We start from the raw sequence: 22,901 nt of genomic DNA on the forward strand, positions 1-22,901 counted from the left end.
TCTCTCTTTCGCCCGGTGGCAGTTTGCCGATGTGCACACCGGATCCATCTTCCCGCAGCAGCTGCAGCAGCAACGGGATCAGCGGAGCGCTTGGGAGCAGGCAGCCGGCGGAAAGGATCCGACTTGCCCCGGCCCCGGAGCCCTGGCAGCAGCGGTGGAAAGTTTGGCTGGGGGGTGACAGAGGCGAGAAGACGCCCTGACAGGCGAGATCCCTAGTCAGACTACATCCCCCCCCCCCCCACGCCCTGCGCCCACCCACCCGGCAACTTCTCCCCTGCAAGGGGAGGGGGTGGAGAAGGGGAAGCAACATTCTCCTTCTCTATGGTATGTCCATATGACTGGGGACACCTAGAGACCACAGCATCTCAGCGGAGGAGAAGAGAAATTTCCCCTCCATCCCTTGCCTTCCTGTATCGGTCCAGCGTGGACAGCAGCTCAGTCCTAGCTCCTCTCTGCCCCCTTGCCCACCTCTGTGGTAGAGGATGACAATGCTTTGCTGGAGGCTGGCGTTGTGGCTGGCTGGGTTGACTGCCTGGGGGAAGCTCTCCTCCTGCTCTGGCCTTGATTATGACTACACTTACGATTTCAATGAAGAAGATAAAGCTGAAGCGATAGATTATAAGGATCCCTGTAAAGCCGGTAAGTGACTTCCAAGGCTAACACTGTTAACCCCCCCCCCCCCCCGGTGGTGACTTGGTCTCTTTTTCTTTCCGATCTGTGTGTGTAGGCTGAGAGCTCACCTGCTTCCTCCGCGTTGGGAGGCGAGGCCAAGGGGAAGTCTGGGCAGCAGCAGCAAGTGGAGTTGGGCTCAAGGGCTTTGCTGTGTCACTCGGTGGGATTTCTATGGACCTGCTTTCTCGGGGCTTAGCGTTTCCACTTTCCTTGCACTTTACAACGGTGCTTGGACGACAAAGTGCTTTCAGTGCACTTTTTAGCATATGCTTCTTCCTCCGCCATGGTTTAATAGAAAGCCTTGAATCCCAGAACTGGGCTCATTTCCCCTGCTCTCTAGGAGGTGTTTCCAAGCACTGAAGTCTTGGGGTGGGTAGAAAGGAAACCTGTAGAGAGGCTTCTGGGCACAACCTCATTCCTTATTGTAGCGCTATCAGAATAACTGGTCCACAAGGCTGATCGCTAAGTGCAAACACCCCCTCTCCCCCCGCCGCTTATTTTTATTTACAGCGCAATATTGTTGCTGCTTCCCATCGGCAGCCACTCGATTTGGGAACAGCTGAGAGAACTTGGAAGTTTCAAGGCCACTTTAAATATGGAAAGTGGATGATTCCAGTGAGATTAGCTCTAACGTGCCTCGCCCTGCCTTCCTTGCACAACCAAAACTACCCTTTGAAGGCAGGAGGAATGTTGGCCGTCCAGAAAGGCAGGATCAGGCCCCACATACCGTGCTGTAGGTTTGTTGGCTTCTGCTTGAGCGCCTGGGGTGGCTGGAGCTAGCCCTCCCGGCTGCTGCTGCTCGCGCATGCTGTAGGCTGCCACCACGTGAGGAGAGTTCCTGTGGCCCCCTCTTCCTTTCAGCAGCCTGTCTGGCTGTCTCTCTTTTCTTTCAACCTGTTTCTTGACCCATTCTCTCTTTCTTCCATTGTTAACGGCCAGCGCTCACGTTGAGCGATTACTCGGAGCAATACACTTCCCTTGTAATTCTCTCGGTCTTGCACTAAAGAGCCACCTCCAATGGGCGGCCTCTCTTTCCCCATCCTCGGCTACCAGTCGAAAGTGTCTCCCGGCTTTCCATCACAATTGTGCCGGGCTTTTAGTTAAAGAGCAGCTCTTTTTGTGGATTGACTTTGATGGTCCATTGGATGGTCTCTTCAGACTGGTTTCCCTATGAGTATTTATGCTTGTGCTTACACAGACAGAGCTGGGGAGGAGAGTGAATGGGGGTGGGTGAGGGGATTACTACATGTAAACGACATGCCTTGGTTGTATTAATTATATAGTTGACTAGTATTTGTTGTGGTTCAATGTAGTCAGCTTGATAGTCACAGCCAAATAGAAATCTGGGCTGTCTAGTGATCTGTCTCTAGAAATAACCTCCTTTCTTTATTCCCAATTAGACTTCTTGTAATTTCCCTTTGCAAAAGGAAGACCTGGTTTTCTATAGTATTTGTTGACTGGGTGAGTTCCATTAAAGTTAATTGCAAAACTCCCATTGACTTCATTGGAACCAGTAGCAAGCTCACAAGTTACTTACAGAGTAGCAACCGTGTTAGTCTGTATCCGCAAAAAGAACAGGAGTACTTGTGGCATCTTAGAGACTAACCAATTTATTAGAGCATAAGCTTTCGTGGGCTACAGCATCCAATGAAGTGGGCTGTAGCCCACGAAAGCTTATGCTCTAATAAATTAGTCTCTAAGGTGCCACAAGTACTCCTGTTCTTTTTTTAAATGAAAGAGTGTACCTTGTTACTTGCAAATTTTGTTATGAACATTATTATTCTAAGTCATGGTTGTTGATTCACATCAGCCTTGGTGTAAAATAAGTGCTTTAGTTTTGTAGCTGTCTCCTTTGCATTAATTAGTTATTCGGTATCCTGAAACCTAGTTCAGCCAAAGGTTGTGTTCTCTGTGTGTATGTGGGTTTGCTGAATTTGAGGAGAATGTGGTGAATATATATGCCAAATATGCAGACACTATGTTTTTCTAATCACAAAACTATTCCTTTCTGAGGTGTGCATTGCTAATATTCTTTGCTTAGAGCTGAGGAATGTACAAGTTCAAAAACAGTAGAATTAGCTGCAAACAAATCTTAATTTACTCCAATTAAAAACATGCAAGAAACTTTGTATAAAAAAGACAGTTACCTACATTCTGACCACAATTGATCTGAACTCTTTTGATGTTTTCTGGGACAGGTTTTAAGTGAGATTTCATTCACTTTTTATTTCATAAGAAATGTTTTTGTCTACACTTAGTGAAGTGAAATACTTAGGGTTTTTTTGTGCTTTTTGTTTCATTTTATAAAATTATGCATGTGTGAGTTTTAAATAAGTGTCATAGGTAGGGGAAAAAGGAGTTGTGGCTGAAAGACAGCTGGAATGTGTTAAATGTGTCAGCTCTCTATTTTGTTCCATTTTGTTTTACTTTTGAGAAGGCAGAAAGAAGGTGACTATTTGGGTCCAATTTAATATTTCATGTAAAATCAGCCATAAATATACATTCAGTCATTATAATGATTAAAAATGAGCCTTGCTCCTACTTAGGATCTTACTCTCCTTTAGGTGCTCAGATAATAGTGATGAGAACCATGTAACTACTAAGATACATAGATAGATGCATGATAGACTTACATGTGTATAGTTCCCATTAATCTTAAACTGAATCACCTCCATATTTCTCTACACACTGAATAGCCCCTTTAGTTTTTGAATGTACAGTAACTTTGTGAAAACCCAAATGCAACATAAATACCATTTTATATTGGATTTGTACCATATCTTTGAGGGTTCTTTTCTAATCGTGTATACATGAGTAATTCTCCATGTATCAAAATGAGACCGATACCCCTGAAAAAGTTTCACTGAAATTTTTTGTCTTTGAGCTTCCCTAAACACTATGATAGTCTGATTACCCATTGCTGAGTACCCACTGAAGTTAATAGGAATTATGGATGCTCAGCACCATTTAGGATTATATCCTAAACTTTTATTCTCTCTTGGTCCTTATTCCTGTTGAGTGGTAATTTTATTGAAGTCAATTGGACTACTTCCATAGTAAAGTTCCACCCAATGTAAGGAAGGGTGCCAGAATCAGGCTTTGAGCATGGAACTATGAGACTTAACTTTTACATCCAGGTTTGTGTGGATGTGCCATGGGTGAAGCAACAGAACAAAATAAGATAACCTCATCCAGGAAATGTATAAATTGCAAACTAAGTATGTACATTAGATATAATTAAGGTAGACGTTAGCTTTTTTTGCTAGACTTTCAGTGACTATAACTAAGAGTACACAATTATTTTATATAAATGTTTATGAAGAGGAGAATTATGTCCCATGATTTTCCGCTCACTTTTCTACATGAAGAAATACCATAAAACAACTACCATGTTACAGAGTAACATACTCCAAATATTTAGAAATTAAATAGCAGGTTTAGGAGAGCTAGCAGAGTAACATTACTGGTTGTAGTTTGTGAGAATGTGGAGGATGAATTCAGTATTTGGGAGTTCCTTTTGTAAAACAAGAGCAAAGGGAGGAGAAGAGGAACATGAAATAAATAAGAGCACTTTACAATATCCTTTCAGCTGGAAGACGTGCTGATTACAGAAGCTTAACTTGTCACATAAAACTTAGTTTCTGCACCAAAACATAAGCTTAGCTGCATGTTCGATTTAAAATATAAAAGTGGGCATTTCCATTCTGCTTTTCTCCCAGTCAGCCGCTATCATCGTGCTGTCATTTTATGGCTAGCTGCTCACTGTGTTTTCATAAAAATATATAGGAAAATGTCCATAATTTCATGATCCAGTGCACACCATGAGGCAGATTCTCAGCTGGCGTAAATTGTCATAGGTCCGTTGAAGTTAATCCTTCACCCCTGCCCCCCCCTGCGTCTTTTAGTAGGTTTTCTTCTTACTACAGTATCAAAAATATCGGGGGGGGAGGGGGGATATACTCTTAAGGAAGGGTCTAGCGAAATGTACTGGAAATGCACTAGTGAGAGGTCAATGGTTTTTGGTTTTGTTCTGAGGTGCTTGCGTGAATGTGAATCTTCTTGCAGATGTGATTTCTTTCCAGGGAAGCAGGAAGAATGGGATGCACTGAAGACACTACTAGCTAGGTTCATATGCTTCCATGGCTTGTGTGGTGAAAAACTACAGAAACAGGCTATAGAAAGAGGAAAAATACCCCACACGGAAAGTACCTCTGCACTATGACACATCACTCCAACTTAATGAAAGCAGAAATACACACATCACAAGTTCTGCAGACATGTGGAAAGGGCCTGGGTTGGTAGGGAGAAGTCATGTTGGTGACTGTTAGCTCACGTGCATTTACAGCCCAAACTTCAGATATTGTGTGCAAGGAAAGCATAGCATTACTTTGTTGAGATCACCCTGAGAACCCTACCAGAAATGGACTCAATGGCAGATGGGTCTGGGGAAAAGGGATGCTGGGTTATGAGTGGAGGATGGTGCTGTAAGGAGGCCATGTTAAGCTTGTGATTTGTGTGGTTTCTAGTGAGTTTCCCTACTGACCTGTAACCTATGCGTGCATTTTGATTCATGTCGCTTCCCCTTCTGACAAGCACCCTGCATGCTGAAACAGTGGGATGTGATGTAGCACAGTTTTTGTGCTTCTGATGCCTCACATGTTTCCTTGTTTCTCCACCGGAGAGGAACATGCTGCCCATAAACTCCAATCGGGCAGTCTAGGTTCAGCTTCCAGATCTAGTTAGTTGAAAGTTGAAATACTGAAGTATTTGTGGCACCTTAGAGACTAACAAATTTATTAGAGCATAAGCTTTCGTGAGCTACAGCTCACTTCATCGGATGCATCCAATGAAGTGAGCTGTAGCTCACGAAAGCTTATGCTCTAATAAATTTGTTAGTCTCCCAGGTGCCACAAATACTCCTTTTCTTTTTACGGATACAGACTAACACGGCTGCTACTCTGAAACTTGAAATACTGAGACAGTCTTCATTACAATAGCAGCAGTAATCCTGTAAAGGTGAAGAATCTAAGAATGGACATCTTAGAATAAGAAGCTTTGTCTAAATGGGCTGTTACTCCAGAAACAAAGTCCAGTAGTCAGCAATAAAGGGGCACCGTCCACCTCGTCACATCTGGACATTTATTTAAAAGTTTTTTCTCAGGAGTCCTGTTTGTTGCTGTTGTTTTCTTTTGGCTGATTATTATAGCAGCAGCATATTTAAAAAGCAGCCAAAACCAGCTTATAATAAACACACCAGATAAAATCTGCAGGTATGTGCTAAGACACACAGTCAGTGCATGTATAGCTTGCTTTGATTTTGGGCACCCAAGAAGGTGTTTTCTTTTGTTTTGCTAATGAAAATAGCATGGAATAATTATCTTCAAAGAATAAGAACAATAATCATTTTTACAGATGGGTAGTTTTGGGGAGTAAATGAGGTTGAGAGTGGCTGGTTAAAAATAGTGTGTGTAGAGCAGGTGGGGATGGGGGGGAGCGAGGGCAGTCTAGTGATCGGAGCAGGAGAATCAAGAATCCTGATTACTGTTTCCAGTGCTGACTCCTTTGAGGTCTTAAACAAGTCACTTGATTCCTTTTTTCCATTTTTAAAAAATCTGGAAAATGGGGATGATAATACTTCTTACCTCACTGAGTTGTGAAGCTTGATTATATAACGTTTTTGGAAAGTGCTTGGAGCATGAGAAGCATGAAAAACACAAAATAATAGGATTATTATTATAACGTGTCATCTGTAACTCTGCAGTCTAGTTCTTGTCTATTGATGTCATAACAACACCTTTTGCAAAAGTTGTTTTTTGAGATTATGAAATGTATGCTGGCTGGAAGGCTGTTGTTGGGCTGTGCCTTGTATTCTGGCATACATGTCTTTCTTTTTCATGTACTGTAAACACACTATTATGCTCTTGGGTAATTGGGAAGTCTTTTAAAGTAACTTATTACACGTTTGAATCTGTTATGTAATTTATATGGTGAAGCTCTTTCTCTATATACGTAAGTGTTGCTGGAAATGATGAGATCAGTCCTATGCACTATTTAATCACTTTATTTAGAGAATTTAATGCTCATAATATATGCCAGATGGACAGAATTCGAGTCTGAAGTCCTTTATTTTTCCAGAGGACAGATACAAGATAGGCAGCAGAACAGTAGTAAGCTCCCTTGCATAGCTTCTCAGCTTTGATCTGGACTCACTTTGATTGATTAACAAACTTCATTTTAAATCAGATTTGTTCCTGCAGTTCAGCATTCTGTCTTTCTATTATATCATGCCCATCACTGTGGAATCCAGCAATTTATATATATGTGTGACCATCAATCTCTCGCTCCTCCCCAACCTCCATCCCTTAGTTAATAGGATTTTGTTGGTAGTAATATTTTGGGAAAGCTAGGTTGAAAAAAGCGTTTTACATTTCAGCTACATGTCCACCCTGTCATGCAGAAGACTTAGGGCGTGTCTACATTAACAACTTAAATCGACCTATATTAGGTCAATTTACAGCCACTGCGGTCTACACTACCCTCCTTGGGTCGGTGGTGCGCATCCTCACCAGGAGCGCTTCCATCAACCTAAAAGGGGCGGTGTGGGGATCTGAGAGCCTGGTCCCTCAGCTCTGCTGGCAGCTCCCTATTGGGAGCCCAGCTGCCCCATAGGCTTCCAGGCTCCCGGCAGACTTGCCCTGCCCCCTGGGAAGCCTAACCCTAACCCTGTTCCCTGCCAGGAGTGGAGAAAACTGCCCGGGTCTTCTTGCCTCCCTGTTCCCTGTAGGAAGTGGGATCGAGCCATCCGGGGTGTCTTGGTCCCTCCCATTTCCCCCCCCCCCACCTGCTTCCCATCAGGAGCCAGGCAGTCTTGTCAATTTCAGGCTCAATTTCATGCTGGAGCCCTGAAATTGACAAAACAGACAATGTTTCCAGGTGGGAGTCTGGGCAGGGAAGAAGCTACCCAAGGCTTCTTGACTCCCTGTTCCTCACCAAGAGCAGGGTCCAGCCGCCTGGGCTTCTCGCCCTGGCTCCCAGCTGGGAGCAGGGTCTAATCACCCAGGCTTCTCGCCCTGGCTCCCAGCCAGGAGCTGGGTCCAGCCACCCAGCTCTCCAGGGGAGCAGAGGTCAGCTGGGCTCTGGCTGCCCAGCTTTCTTGTCAATTTCAGGGCTCTGCTGGAGCCCTGAAATTGACAAGAGAGCTAACTGCAGATGGAAGTAACTCAGTGTTTACACAGACATTGCCTTGCCCTAACCACACCAACATAAGCCCTACACCTGTCATGAAGGTGGAGTTACTATGTCAGTATAGTAGGGGCACTTACATTGGTGGGACAAGGCAGTAGTGTAGACACTGACATAATTAGGTCAAGGTAAGCTGCCTTATGTCAACCAAACTGTAGTGTAGACTAGGCCTTAGTTTCACATTCAGATCACTTTCCACTGGGTCTTGATTTTGAATGTGCTTATGCCACTGTAAATCAAGAGGGATTCCATTGAAATAAGTGATGTCATATCACTAGTTATAAACTAATGAAAAATAAGATTTATAATAATTTGTGCAAGGTTATAGTGAAATTGCACTTCTTGGAAGGGACACTGTAGCAGACATTGGTTTAAACCTGTCAAGGGTGGGGAGAACATTCTTGGAGTATTCAAAGAGCAGAATTGTTTCCTGTCTGCTTGAGTCTTAACAATCTAGCTGCTTTTACCAAATTCAAAAAGAAAAAGAAAAAATCTAAGCCACAGGTTCTCAATTTTTTTTCATAGTATGGACCACATTTGACAGTGTGTCTTATGGACCTGTTTCCTCCCATATACAACTGTATAGTTCTCCTCCTTCTGTTCAGGATTGTACAGATTTCCTCCCCTTCCATTCTTAATCACAGACAACCTCCATTTACATTAGCATTACAACTCTTTTGCAACTATAGCAACTGCTTACATAGAAAAGTAACACTAGAAAAGTATTTTGGTATTTTTAGCTCTCTTTTCGTTTAAGCTTTTGTTCTTTGTGAAGAAAGTTAGCTCTTCATTTCATCTCCACCTCCCATCTGATCTGTTCTGTCCCTTCCTCTCCCACTGTTTTCCTCTACAAACTTCACTGTTGCCTGCTCCTCCTTTCCCTCTGCACAGGCTTCCCTTTCCCTTTGTTGCTTTCTCTCAGTTCATACTGCTCAACCACCTTGTCCTCTTCTCCCCTTGCTCCCCTTGACAAACTGTCAAAATATTCCATTCCCTTCCACCCTGCTCCCGGGATTTCCCTTTCTTGCTTGTGGCTAGCAGCTCTACTTCCCAGGGATTGCTCCTGTTTCCTCACCACCTCTTATGTAACATTGTCTCCTCCTAGTACAGGCAACTAGGCTGGCTCTTCATCTTTGTTTCACCTGCTTTTATAGGCCTGCCAACCTTTCTTTGCAATGAAGAGACTGGGCAACTGTAAAAACATTTGGAAACCATGAGGAGGAGACAGTAGTATGTGATCAGCCAGATTTTGGAGGTGCTCAGGGCCACCATCTTGTGCTCTGTGGACCACCAGTGTTCCACGGAGAACAGTTTGATTATGATTTTTCCTACATTTACCATGCTTACTCATACAAATCATCCTGTTTGTTTCAGTAGGACTATGTGCATGGGTAGGAGTTTGCAGATTTAAACCATGTGAATGCCTGGATCTGAGCCACATGCCTTTGACATACGTGCACAAGCTCTCAAACAGTGATTAGACACCAAAATGCAGGCTTGTGGTTTTTTCCCTTCAATATTTAAAAACACAAATTGTCAGGATTAAAAGAGCCAAAAATCAATTTTGCTCTAAATAGCTCCTGGAATCTTCTTTTCTTGAGGTATGTGAAAAATGATGCCTAAGGGATGCACAGTGTGTGTTGTTTTTTTTAACCAGCCACTCTGAAGACTTTACATTGTTAAGATGAAATCTTTTGACAGCAGGACCAATAATTGAATACATAATTGATTTTAAAATGTTTGTGTTAGCACCAATGACTATAAATTATGTTACAAACAATTTTATTTCATAAGGTTTCAACATCTGTTTTTAGATGTTTTCCAAATCATGTAAATATCTAAATGCTCTTACCTACAATTCCTGTGCTGCTTGAAACAGATCTACAGATTTTTAAAAGCTATTGTCTAAGAAACATGTATATTTGTGGGGGGGGGGGAGATCATTTAAAAATAGATATAAATCAGACTTAAAGAAAAAGACACTACCCCAGGGGAAAAGTTTTACCTCTGGTACACCATGATTATAACTGTCTGTCCTAAAATGTGACAGAATATCTGTATTTTCACATCTCCTCAGGGTTCAAAGATTCATTTGGTCACTATTCTGACATGTTATTGACAATTTCTGTGCTTTTAAAAATGTAGTGAGGAATAATAAGCACTGAATGTGTTGTCTAATCAGCAAGGAATCTTCAAGAATGTCAACATTAAGCAATAACATGTTAATTTTGAAAATAAATGTTCATTGCAATTGAGAGCAAAAATCTGAGGCTTTAAAAAGCTGCTATCCTCTGTGAGTTTAATGTACATTTAGGCCCTGATAAGGCACAGATGGATCCCTGCACCCTGATGGAACTAATGGGTCTCCACTTTGGTAGTTCTCTTTACAGGATTGCAGCCTTACCTTGTAGTTTAAAATACCAGATTATGGAAGACAGGGTGAGGCATGGACAGTGAATTAGAATAATATACATAAGGAATAACACAAATGGACCACATGGCCCATATTAAAAGTAATACATTCTTATAACATCTTTTAACAAAAACATGAATTTGTTAATGACATGAGATCACTAAGAGAATTTGTTAATGACATGAGATCACTATTTTTAAGATGTCAGGTACCTCTCTAATTTTTGGGTGCTCAAAAGTGAATAATTATATGGACCAAGTCCTTCAGTAAAATCAATGGGAATTTTGTGTCAGTCTGAACAGGCAGGAATTCCTCACGTCCATTGCAAATGAATTAATAGAACAAAGAAGCACAATTTTGAATAAGGTACAATAATGTCAAGAATAATGTCCAAGTTGCATGGCTTCTGCATATTCCCATATGATATCCGCAAATAAGCGATGAAAGGAATTTCAGATGGTCCTTACATAATATCAAGGTTTGTTTTAGCAGTTTACTAACACAAGCCAATTATATTTGGTTTCATAAAAAGTAGTTTTAGAACAACTCAGTGGGTGTGAGAACATGATGATGATCAACTGCCCAATTTTGCCATCTGGTAAAATTCCCTTATTGCAGTTATAACAAATTTGCATACAGGCACCCATCAAATAGAATTTGTTTCTTTCTCACAGCTGATACTTTAATTTTATTCTTTGGCTCACTTTTATTTACAGGAGGATTTTTATCCACATACTGGCCTAGTTGATTAAACCAATAATTTATTTGTTGATGAATATTTCTATAATTAACATAACCCATTATGTATGTTCCTAGTCAAAGTGCAGGATACTGGAGGACAAACGGATATGTAAGGATTTTTTACTTTTATTGACTGGAGAATCCCCATATCCCTTTCTCCAAGGGATCAATACCTGCTGAGAGGATGATGTGTTTCAATGTTGCTATCCTATTACAGACACTCAGTATTTTGTTCTGTGATTTTTATGCTTTTTGGTACCAGTGTCTAAGTGTTATATACCTTACTCTCCTCAGGAAGTTTTTATTCTTTTTCTAAAACACACAGATATTCAAGACAAATCCATAGTGGACCAAATCCTGGAGTCTTTATTTAGTTATAACTCCATATGATATGATGATGAGTGTGGTGTGAAAACCATTACAGAGAGATGCTTTTGCCTGAGTAAGGACTAAGAAAACAACTACTACTGCTACCATGACTTCGGAGGGCAAGATTCTGATATCTGTACTCATGCTGATTAGTATCTTATTCCACAAAGAGTTCTACTGAAATCTGGTCCTGAGTAAGCACCTTGGGTCATTCTTCACAAACCTACATTCCAAACAAATGTAGTCTTATATCTTTACTGTAATTTAAATAAAGTCACATAAAAGAAGGCCTATCCCAGTTTCCAGATCCCTTTGCCATAATTTAAAGATAGAGTGAAACAATCTTTATAAAACCAAAAGGCCATCCCCTAGCACTGTCATCAAATAGCAAAAACACATTACAGACCATATCAAAATCTTGCTATCCCTCAAATACCCAAAACACACCCTGCTCAGCCACTTTTCTGGTAAGCAGAGGATAGCAAATCTTGTACCTTATTTTAAAAAGGGATGATCTGGAGAATTTATAGACTAATAATCCCTGCATCTGTACCTGCCAATTGGTTGAAACAGTAATTAAAAGTAGAGTAACAAAACACATGAGAGATCATGTTATGATAGGGTCTAACCAGCATGGTTTCTGTAATGGAAAATTGCGCTTTGCTAGTCTCTTAGAATTCTTTGAACATGTCAGTAAAATAGTGGATAAAGGAGAACTAGTTAAATGATTTATTTAGACTTCCAAAAAGCCTTTGACAGGGTCCCAGACAAGAGGCTACTAATGAAGCTAAATAGCCATGGGTGAGAGGCAAAGTGTTGTCGTGAATCAAAAATTGTCTAAGAGAGAGAAAATGAAGTGTAGGATTGAAATGGACAATTTTCATCATGCAAAAGGTTAACGGTCAGCCTCAAGATTTTACTACATCCCATGTGGTTTAGTAGCAATTTACTAATGATCTGAGGAGAGGCGTATGAGTGAAGTAATAAAATCTGCAGGAGACACCGGGTTATTTAGGTTGGGCAGGACCAGAGGGGCCTGTGAGGAGCTTCAGAGGGTGAAAGGACAACTTGATTGCCAATGGAGTTTGTTGATAAATGTGAAGTAATGCACATTAGCGGGGAAAAGTAAACTACTCATGTGTCTTAGAGTTCTAAATTAACAGTATCATCTCAGGAAAGGGACTTGGGCATCATTGTAGACAGCTCCATGACAACACATGTGCAGTTATGGTAAAAAATAAAAGGGTTAACAAAATGATAAGATGGAGAAGAATATGGAGAATGTAATTCATATGTGATAGTTCACCCACTTCAAAATCCTATTTTTAGTCAGTCTGTTTTAGGATTCTTAAACTTCAGCGTTTCTTTCTGTTACATTTTCTTACAAGTGCTTTGTTAGCTATAATCATATCCTATGATCCTTATTAGGAAAGAATTTAAACATCATACATGAAAATGGCTTAGCTGGAGGAGGCCTGGGTGAAAGAAATTCTCTTCATCAATCTCCTAATGGAATTGTATTACATTGTTCTTGTGGGTTGAGGATTTACCCTGCATGGAAGAAGTAGTGGGCTCTGCTTCCTAGCACTTATGGGTACCCTGATATACTATGTTTTTATTTTGTGGGCTAATTTTAAAAAATAAGCCTATAAGCCTGTGCTTATAGTTTTTGTGTGTGCAGGCTTCTTGGGGGTGTAACATTTCTACACACACAATTGTAAGTGCAGAATCAGAGACTGAGTGGAGACCATTTTGAACATTTTGCTCCATAATGTTGGTAATAGCTGAATTGAATATTAGTTACAGTCAACGATATATGGAGCTTGAACCACAGTCACATAACCCATTATTGCAAAACATTTTGATTAAAAACTTAGATATAAAATTAACATGGCACACATTGAATGGATTAAAAACTGGCTAACTGATAGGTCTCAAATGAAATTGTAAATGGTAATCCTCATAGAATGGGTGTGTTTCGAGACAGTCCTATGGGCATTGGTACTTCGCCATCCACTATTTAACATTTTCATTAATGACCTGGAAGAAAACGTGAAATCATCACTCATAAAATGTGAAGATGACACAAAAATTGGGGGAGTGGTAAATAATGAAGAGGACAGAGATCTGGATCATTTGGTGCATGCAAAAATATGCATTTTAATATGGCTAATTATAAATGGAGACATCTAGGAACATACTTACAAGATAGGGACTCTTTTCTGAGAAGGACTTACTCTGAAAAAGATTTTGGGGGATTATGGTGGAAAATTAGCGGAATGTGAGATCCCAGTGTGATGGTGTGGCCAAAAGGGCACATGCAGTCATTGGATGCATAAACAGGGGAATTGCAAAGGGCAGTAGAGAGGTTATTTCACCTCTCTATTTGGCACTGGTGTGACAACTGCTAGAATACTGTGTCCATTTGTGGTGTCCAAAATTCAAGAAAGATGTTGATAAATTGGAGAGGGTTCAGACAAGAGCCATGCAAATGATTAAAGGATTGGAAATCGTGCCTTATAGTGATAGACTCAAGGAGCTCAATCTATTTTGCTGAACAAAGAGAAAATTAAGACACGACTTGATTAGTCTATAAGTACTTACATGGGGAACAAATATTGAATAACAAGCTCTTCAATCTAACAGAAAAAGGTATAACATGATCTAACAGCTGGCTCCTGAAGCTAGACAAATTCAGACAGGAAATAAGGAGTACATTTTTAACAGTGAGCGTAATTAACCACGGGAACAACTTACCAAGGGTCATGGTAGATTCTCCATCCCTGACATTTAGCAAAACATCCAATCTTGATTTTAAAAAAGGATATGCTCTAGGAGCTATTTTGGGAAAGTTTTATGGCCTGTGGCATACAGGAGGTCAGACTAGTGGTCAGTGGTCTGTTCTGGCTTGGAATCTATGAAAGTATGAAAACCTGGCTTATAATATTGGAACCTCTGCAGTTATGGAGGGGAGCTCAGATCCTGAGATGCCACATATGTGGATTACAGGAGAGAGATAGCTCTGTGTTAGAGAAAAATGCAAACTGTTTTAAAATGATTTCAGTCATCTGTGCATAGCGCCCATTGAAAATAATGATGAATTCTTAGTTTGGATGAATTAAATTTGATTAGGTTCTTCTTTTCCTTAGTTTTCCCATATATAAATTAAAAATCCCCATTAGATTACTTTTGGGGCATGATAAAAAACTCTCAGTCATGGATAGCGTGTTTATGCTGACTTTTCAGATAGTCCTACTGGGCCTGGGTATGCACAGGAACTCCAAAGGTTTCCTGAATTATTTGGAAAGACTTGCTTATAAATGTAAACCTTTCTTGCGTCTTTCCTGAACATGAAAAGGCTGAGTTTAAAGGCCATGAGGGAAAACAAACAAAAAACCACACGCAAAACATTGAGTTATATGTGAAACTGTAGTTAGAGGAAAAAGAAATTGCTGAATGTAGAAAGAAACATCTCTAAGCCACATTCTCGGCTGGTGCATCGTTGCACATCTTCATTGACTTCAATGGAGCTCTGCCAGTTTACACTGGCAGAGAATGCTCCCTTATCTTCTAAAAATGAGAGGAAGAAGTTGTTATTGTAAAAATCAGCAAAAATCGACACAAGATTTAAGATGCCACTTGCAAATATTAAAGAAACAAAACAACTTTCTTTCACTGGTATGTCCTAATATTTTCTAATTTCTTTTAGTCATTTTGCCACTCACTTCTGTCCTGGATGTCAGGGAGGCACCATCTTGTTCCTGCTGTCTGTGCTCCAGTGTGGTGCTTTTAGCTCTCCCAGGGGGCAGGGAAGAGCACAGGGCAACATCCTCTTCTGCCACCTTCAGAATCTGTTTCTTCTTGCCTATTTGACAGGGAAGGAGTCTATGTTGGGGACTGGCTATGTACTTTTACAAACTGGACATATAAAACAGACAATATCTTTGATATTCAAATTTCTTTGTTAAACCAGGCTGATGTGCAAAGTTAGAATGGTGTTGTGTGCGGGTTTGTTTTATTTTTTGCCAATGATATTTGGTCCTAGTTATCAAAAATGAGAAGTTTCACTTTCCTTTTTAAGTGGAGATTGAATCATTTTCTGTTATTCACTTTGTGAGTTAAGGTTGTAATTTTGATGAAACAAAATCAAAATAAAGATAGGAATTTACGTGTTTCTACTGTGGTTCTTTATAGCATGGCAATTAAATACAAATATATCAAATGTCCTTTCCAGTGAATGCTATGGATCTTTTGTCTTTAGTATGGCTTAGTACTGCATATTTTTCACTCATTCCATGGATATGGTTGGGAGGTTCACATACAGAATGCATGCATCCCAGGGCTGGGTTAAGGAATATCACTATAGGTACACACCTAGTGTCACGGCTCCTAGACTCATGTGATTACATCAGAATCTTAGCTTTTTTTTGAAGAAGTGTAAGTTCCTAGCCCTCATGGTATTGAGGAAAAGTGTGCAAACATGACCTGAATTTAATCAGTGAAGTATCATTTGCCAGAGTTTGCAGACAACCTCAGATATCAGCTCTGAGAGCTGTGAACCCAGAAGTGATGTGGAACTGGTCCATCCACCCCAGCGCATGGGGTTAATACTGGAGGACCAGTACTGGAGGATCCCCTGCTTGGTGCTCTTCCATTCCTGAGAGGAAGGGGCCCTACCTGCCATTCCTTGGAGAGAAGGAGGTTCCTTACCACTACCACTATCTCTATAGGAGAGGAGGAGGAGCCCTTCCACCACCACTCTTAGGCTTGGTCTATACTACCAACTTAATATAACTAAGTTGCTCAGGGGTGTGAAAAATCGTATGATACCAAATTACTCTCCCAGTATAGACAGCACTATGTTGACGGGAAGGCTTCTCCCATTGACATAACCACTGACTCTTGGGGAAGTGAAGTACCTCACCAATGTGAGACGCTCTCCTGCTGGTGTAGGTAGCGTCTTCACTAAGCATTACAGCAGTGCAGCTGCATTAGTGCAGCTGTGCCATGGCAGCACTATTATAAGTGTAGACAAGCCGTTAGTGGGGGATGTGGCCACAGTATAGAGGCATGGCTATGGGAAACCCCATACCATTGTGTGCCTATGGCATGAGATTACCTGAGTTTGGCTCTGGTGCAGACCACACAGTGGAGACTTGTCTGCAGTACAGTGAACCCATCGGAGAGGTGAAATTTATCCTTATTGATAGTAAAATAGTGAGCTCCTTACAAAATTGAAGTGATTTCATCACCTTTTAAATTCACTTAAAAATATTAACATAGTCAAACAAATGTGTGTCTGCCTGTCTATATGCTACTGCCCACCGCAGACGCTCAAGACAGTGCACCAAATTCTCCTCTCTGTTACACCAGCGCAATCCCATTGGGTCCCTGTCCTGCTCCCAATTACGTTAATGAAAACTCTGTCATTGATTTTAATGGAAGCAGAATTTGACCCTGAAGAATCTGACCCACTGATTGACTGCCTTAACTACAGAGCAAAATTCACTCTTCATATAACCTTATTGAAAATCCATAGAGTTATCCTGGGGTGAATGTGACCCACAGTGCTGCTGCTTGTCAGCTCCAAATTCTTCTCTTATCTCCTTTGAAACCAGTTTTCCTGTGGTTTGTGAATTTGCAAAATACATTAACATTGCAGAAAGAAAATCTCACCTCGAACTAGAATATTTTACTATTCAAGACTTAGCGCCTGATCTCCTGGAAATTTTGCCATTACATTCATTTGATGCTAAATTAATCCCCAAATCACTAGTATATATGAAACAATTAATTAAAATGAATATTGCTTGTCTGAGTAAGGAAGAGGGGATAGTAGTATTAGTTATTTTGCTGGGGAGCTTTTATATAGAACACAGATGCAAACTGATTTAAAATACTTGTGTCACTATTAACACAGAACACTTACCCTTTCTCCACAGGGAGTGGAATAAAAAGGAGATTTGGAGTGAGGTTGAGCATAGAGGAACTGTTCTAAATCAGAGCCAAGGTACATCACTAGGAACACTGCTATTATCTGGAAGTCTGACTTCCTGTGTCAGTTTCCTTGTAGATGTCAATGAATGGCAGAAGAAAGGGAACACTTTCCTGCTTGGCTGGCAAGTTTGCTAAATTACTCCTTTTAGCTGCATTCTGACAGTTGTGCTCCATACAGTGCTTTGGGACAAATCCTGCAGTACTGGAGGATCCCCTGCTTGGTGCTCTTCTGGGTCGGGAGGGTACTGAATGCAGGCTTTCACTTTCTGGGAGAGCAGGACTCGGCCTGCAGTGGGAAAGGCAACTTCCTCCTTCACACTGCAGGGTTGTGGGGCCTCATATGTCTCCTTATACATACTTGTACGTGTTTTTGTGAGAGGGGTTCAGGGTGTAGTGCGAGGGTGGAATTTGCAATTAATACAAATCCACCACTTATTTCCTCTGGAGCAAAAGTAGTTCTTGTTTTAAGTCTCACTGTACATTTTTTCCTACCTGCAAGGAACAGTATTTTTATATTGGAGACATTGCTCTAGTGCTATGCAAAATAGCATGAAATGTTTTATAAAATATGACAGATATATTGAATACATTTAAAAAAATCTTTGCTTTAAAATAGATAATTAAATTGCTGTTTTGATTGTTTTATTCTGATAACTAGTATGTATATTGATGTTTTAATTTTAGTTACATTATACATAATAAAACTTGTGTGGTAAAAATTGTATGCACTGTAAGAATAATGTAGTGTTGTGAAACAGGTAAATAAGAGGCACAATATTAGGAAATACTGATGCCATATATTTCTTTTTTTTCCCCATTGCCTCGTGCATAGATTTTTTTTTCTCCCATTCTCTGTCCTTTTATTATCTCTATCTAGCACTCTTTTCCTAACATGTATGAGGAAACAAATAAAACATTAATGACAAATAAATCTTAGTTGCACATTAAAGAAAAGCCACAGAGCCAAACATTCAGTTCAAAGGACACTGTCAACTTGAATATTTTGAATTTGACTATATTGCAAAAAAGACTTGAGAAGTCGGCCCCACCGAGTCAGGAAAATGTAAATTCCTCTCACAGAGTTTCCGCACTAACTTTCCTCTCTAGTGGGAGTAATTGGGGGCTGAGCTGAGTTCTTGAGTAAGTTTTCCTGACCCAGTGGATTCTAGAGACACAAAGAGGCAGGAGATCCGTGGTTGACTTACGTCTCTGCTTTATCCCTTGAAGGAGACATGGGCCAGGTGTATATTACAGGGTACATTACAGGCAGATGTAAAGTCCCGCACTACAACAACTTCATAACTTTCCCTCCATGAGAGCTGTAGCACTTAGGTGACTTAGGTCAATGTAGTTAGGGCGACGCAGTATCTGTGTGGACAGTGCGTTACATATATCACCTGTTAGCACTGCTCGGAGCTCACAGCTGTGAGCCTCAGTGCCAGTGCTGACAGCCTGGGCTCCATGCAAAGCCAACAGCCAGGGCTGTTAGCGCCCCACAGTGGGGCTCTGCATGGAGCCCATAGCTCAGGCTATTAGTACCAGATTTCACACAGTTAGGCAGCCCCTCTAGTTCTCTTTCCCTGCTTGCCTTGCTGGCGCCTGGCCAAGCTGGAACATGGAACTAGGGGAGGAGGAGATGGCAGTTGCTGTGCGTTGCCAGCTTGAAGATGAAGCAATTGGGATGGAGAGTGGGATGAAATGGGGAGTACAGGGTCAGAATGGGGGAGGCTCCAAAATGGCCCCTTCCAGTCTGTTTCCACTGACCCCCCCCCCCCCGAAACCCAACTCTTTAGACTGTAAAGGCAAATTGTTGCAAACTCTTGTAATTTGTTGCCAACTCTTGTAATTTTATTGTGAGTCTCACAAGTTTGGGTATATTTCTTACAGCCCCAGCTCCTGTAATTAAGAGATTGCATTAAAATATCAGCTTTTATTTAACAATAAAGGAAATTGCTAGCCCTCATGATTGCGGGGTGGGGGACTTGAAAATGGGAAATGGGTGTGCACCCCTAGGACTCAAACCTATTGCCAATTAAAAAAGAATCCCAAATCTATTATAGTTTAAAGTGCTTGATTTTTTTTAAACCAATCGTATGATTTTTGGGGCCTGACTCGTGATTTTTATTGATTGAGATTGGCAACTCCCACTGCTCCCGAAATCCTAGCTTCTCCACCCTGATAGCCCTGCCCTAACTCCCTCCAGTAGCTGCTTGCCCACTGGCTTCCCTCTTTCCCCCTGGCTACAAATCCCCCTGCTTCTGAAGAGTGTGGGGAATAGACTCCTGCTTCCCCCACACCTGCTCCCACTGTTTTTCTTACTATTGAGAAATGTTGCATATGGAACTGCACAGAACTTGGTAGTTGTGTGAAACTTGTTTTTAATTCGTCTCTAGCTTTTAGAGGTGACAAATGTGTGGGATTTAGCTCATAAATTGGAGGAATGTTGATGGGCACAGTTCCCGTGACAATATTGGCACTGTCCGCAATTAAACTTCAGCCATAAATTTTTCTTAATTGGTGAAAAAAATCACCTGAGTGCTTAGGGGTCTCAAAAGTCCCATTGTAAAGGGCTTGTGCAACATGTATAAGTTTAGGTAAGTGTGTTTGGAGGAAGAGAAGCTCAATTACATTACTGGAGAAAGTAATGGCATTTTAAGATTGCAAGTCTGTATGGTCACTAGTTTAAGAAAGTATGTTGTCATTTTGGTTGGTTATATGTAAAAGATAATGGAAAACTGACTAATTTTAAATATTTTAAGAATATAGTTTTTAAAGCGCTGAAGCTCATAATACATTGTACAGTTCAGGGAACTATTCAGGGAAGAATAAGAATAAAGTATGCTTTCAGCTGTGGACGTGGAAATAAATTGCCAAGTATGTAACAACTGGGAAAGATCAGATAACGCACAAAATGCAGCTTTAAAGCATCTGCAGTGTAGGGTCATAAAGACAAAATAGTTATTTTATTCATGGTGGTAGCTTCTTGAAGAACCAAGGGTAATTCTACATGGACAAACAGGGCTGAATTCAGCCTCACTGGATGTTTGTGTAACTTCGTTTGTCTTCAGTGCAGACTGCCCCTGATTATGCAAGGGCTGAATTTGGTAGACAGTAATATTAATTATTTGGTGCTTCTGTTGTTTCATTTGTTTAGCAACGCTGTCTGAACAGATGATGTCTAGGGAATCATCATGTTAAAACTGGATTTCCTTTAAAGCATGGCGGGACCATGCTAAATAATTACAGATGTGGTGCCAGATTCTGTGTCTGTTTTTTGTTATGCATCAATTGTTTGTTTTATATCTGGGAAGCATTTGCCACCTCTCTTTTCTCATGAACTGCATGAATTCCTGTGTGAAAAGTGGGTGTATCTTATGGCAGAAAGGAGGAAAAATTAGCTAAGAAATACATTCTGCCCTTAGTTGCAGAAGTGTTAGCCATTGGGCTCTCAGAGCAAAATTTTGCCTAAATATTTACATTCTTCCAGTGCTATGACTTTTGAAAAGTGGATTTGTATCCAATATTGGATGCTTAAGTTACAAATGAATTTTCAGGGAGGAGTAGCTGTGCTTTTGAATCTTGGCCCATTGTGTTTGAGTGAAATCAGCTATAGTCATATTGTTTAGTTGCAGTGATATGTATCCAATCATGTTGAACTCCTTGTATGACATCTTATGTCCATGGATATACCACATATATATGTTTCATTGTGTGTACTTTTAATGTTTTTGTTATTCCTTTACTTCACAAAGAACTATATTACATAATTTCACAAAGATTTTCTAACTGGCCTATAAAGGTAACAGTAACTTTTCAGTAGAGACACAATAAATCAAATCCGAAGTGGGTAGATATATCTCCTGTACATATGTGATATTTGTATATTGACTTGGGGAATGATCTTTTTTGATCCAGTGATAATAAAGTATTACATTTTATTAGACATTATACATGCTGAAGACATGTTGCAAAGAAATGTTGATAAGGAACACTGGTAAATCTAGCAATAAGTAATTAAATAAATGCTCAAGTTAAGTTGAAAACTGTAAGCACAGTAATTAGTGCATAAGAACGTTGCTCCATGGAGAATTGTGGATAAAGCAATAATTACAACATTAAATACAATAAACATTAACATAAGATTTAAATATCACTAGAACTTCCCTGGATATAATAGCTCTAGTAGATGATGAATCCTTATTGGGAATTCTCAATGCATTAGGTTATCTTAGGGCTTGTCTACACTTACTGGGGGATCAACGAGCCGTGATTGATGCATCAGCGGTCGATTTAGCGGGTCAAGTGAAGATCCGCTAAATTGACTGCGGATCACTCTCTCATCGACTCCTGTACTCCACTGGATCTAGAAGAGTAAGGAGAGTCAACGGGAGAGTGTCGTGTAGTGCGAACCCCACAGTAAGTAGATCTAAGCTACGTCGATTTGAGTTATGCTCTTCACGTAACTCACATTGCGTAGCTTCGATTGAATTTTCTTGGTAGTGTAGACAAGGCCTTAGATTTGGGAGTCCAGATTTTCCTGGCCACACTCAGGTGAGCAGTCCCACTGCAGTCAATGAGCCAGGTACAGATTTAATTTACACCAGTGTAAGAGTGCAGACTTACACTTACACTTGATGTAGTTGAGATAAAAATAGATCCAAGCAGAACTGCTTGAGTGAATAACGCTAGCAGGAGCTATGACAGTTGTGTTCAACAGGGAAGTTAAGATTAGAATTTCAAGAATTTTGATGGCTCTAAAAATCTGATTTTAATATATGTGTGTTACTTGAATTCATTTTCTTTCTTACATTTATGTGTAATCATGTCCATGTTTTTGATCAATTCAGATCAGAATGGGGACATTTACTGAATCAACAATCAGCATGTCTTGCTAGTAAAATTGTCTTTCATTCATGCTGTTGAAATGAATAACATACTTTATTACAAAGGGAGACTTCATCCTGTTTGTATGGGTTCCATTAGGGCTCTATTCTCAGAAATGGACAATTAAATTTAGAGACTGGTGGGACTTGTAGCTACAGTATATGTTATTGTAGAGATGGTTGATAAATAATCTGTAGACAATAGAAGTGCATGAACTTGAGCTTTCATTGTGGAGATTTTCTGGAATTTGATAGTATAAATGAAAAATGAGAAATTTACTGTCACTATATGTTCTTGATAAAATCTTGCAGAATTGTTTGCCAACTTTTCATTGCTTTTAAAATAGCCTAACATTATTAAAATAAGAGTAGTAAAATCTGCCTGGGGGACTTACAGTTTGAAGAAGACTTGCTTTAAAAGCTCACTGTTGTATGTATCATGCATATTTTTCCTGGAAACAAAGTGTGTCTTTCTTTTGTTCCAAATACTGTACTAAAAAAAAATTTGCTTGTGATATAGGAACTCATTTGATAATCAAACAAGCCATACAGGAGTGAATTGCAAATAAATAGTGTAAATGCTG

At 40.3% G+C, this 22,901-nt stretch overlaps 1 protein-coding gene across 1 annotated transcript in view; it reads left to right on the forward strand.

Annotated features, from left to right (window-relative positions):
* Positions 1–482: 482 nt before the first annotated feature.
* The window catches only part of TLL1 (tolloid like 1), a 195,552-nt gene continuing 173,133 nt past the window's right edge, over positions 483–22,901 (forward strand). Inside the window, exon 1 of the mRNA XM_077814504.1 lies at positions 483–639. Within this exon, the coding sequence (XP_077670630.1) occupies positions 483–639 (157 nt within the window). The remainder of the gene's footprint in view (positions 640–22,901) is intronic.

This window comes from Eretmochelys imbricata, chromosome 4 (assembly GCF_965152235.1).
Source record: "Eretmochelys imbricata isolate rEreImb1 chromosome 4, rEreImb1.hap1, whole genome shotgun sequence".
Lineage (NCBI taxonomy): Eukaryota > Metazoa > Chordata > Testudines > Cheloniidae > Eretmochelys > Eretmochelys imbricata.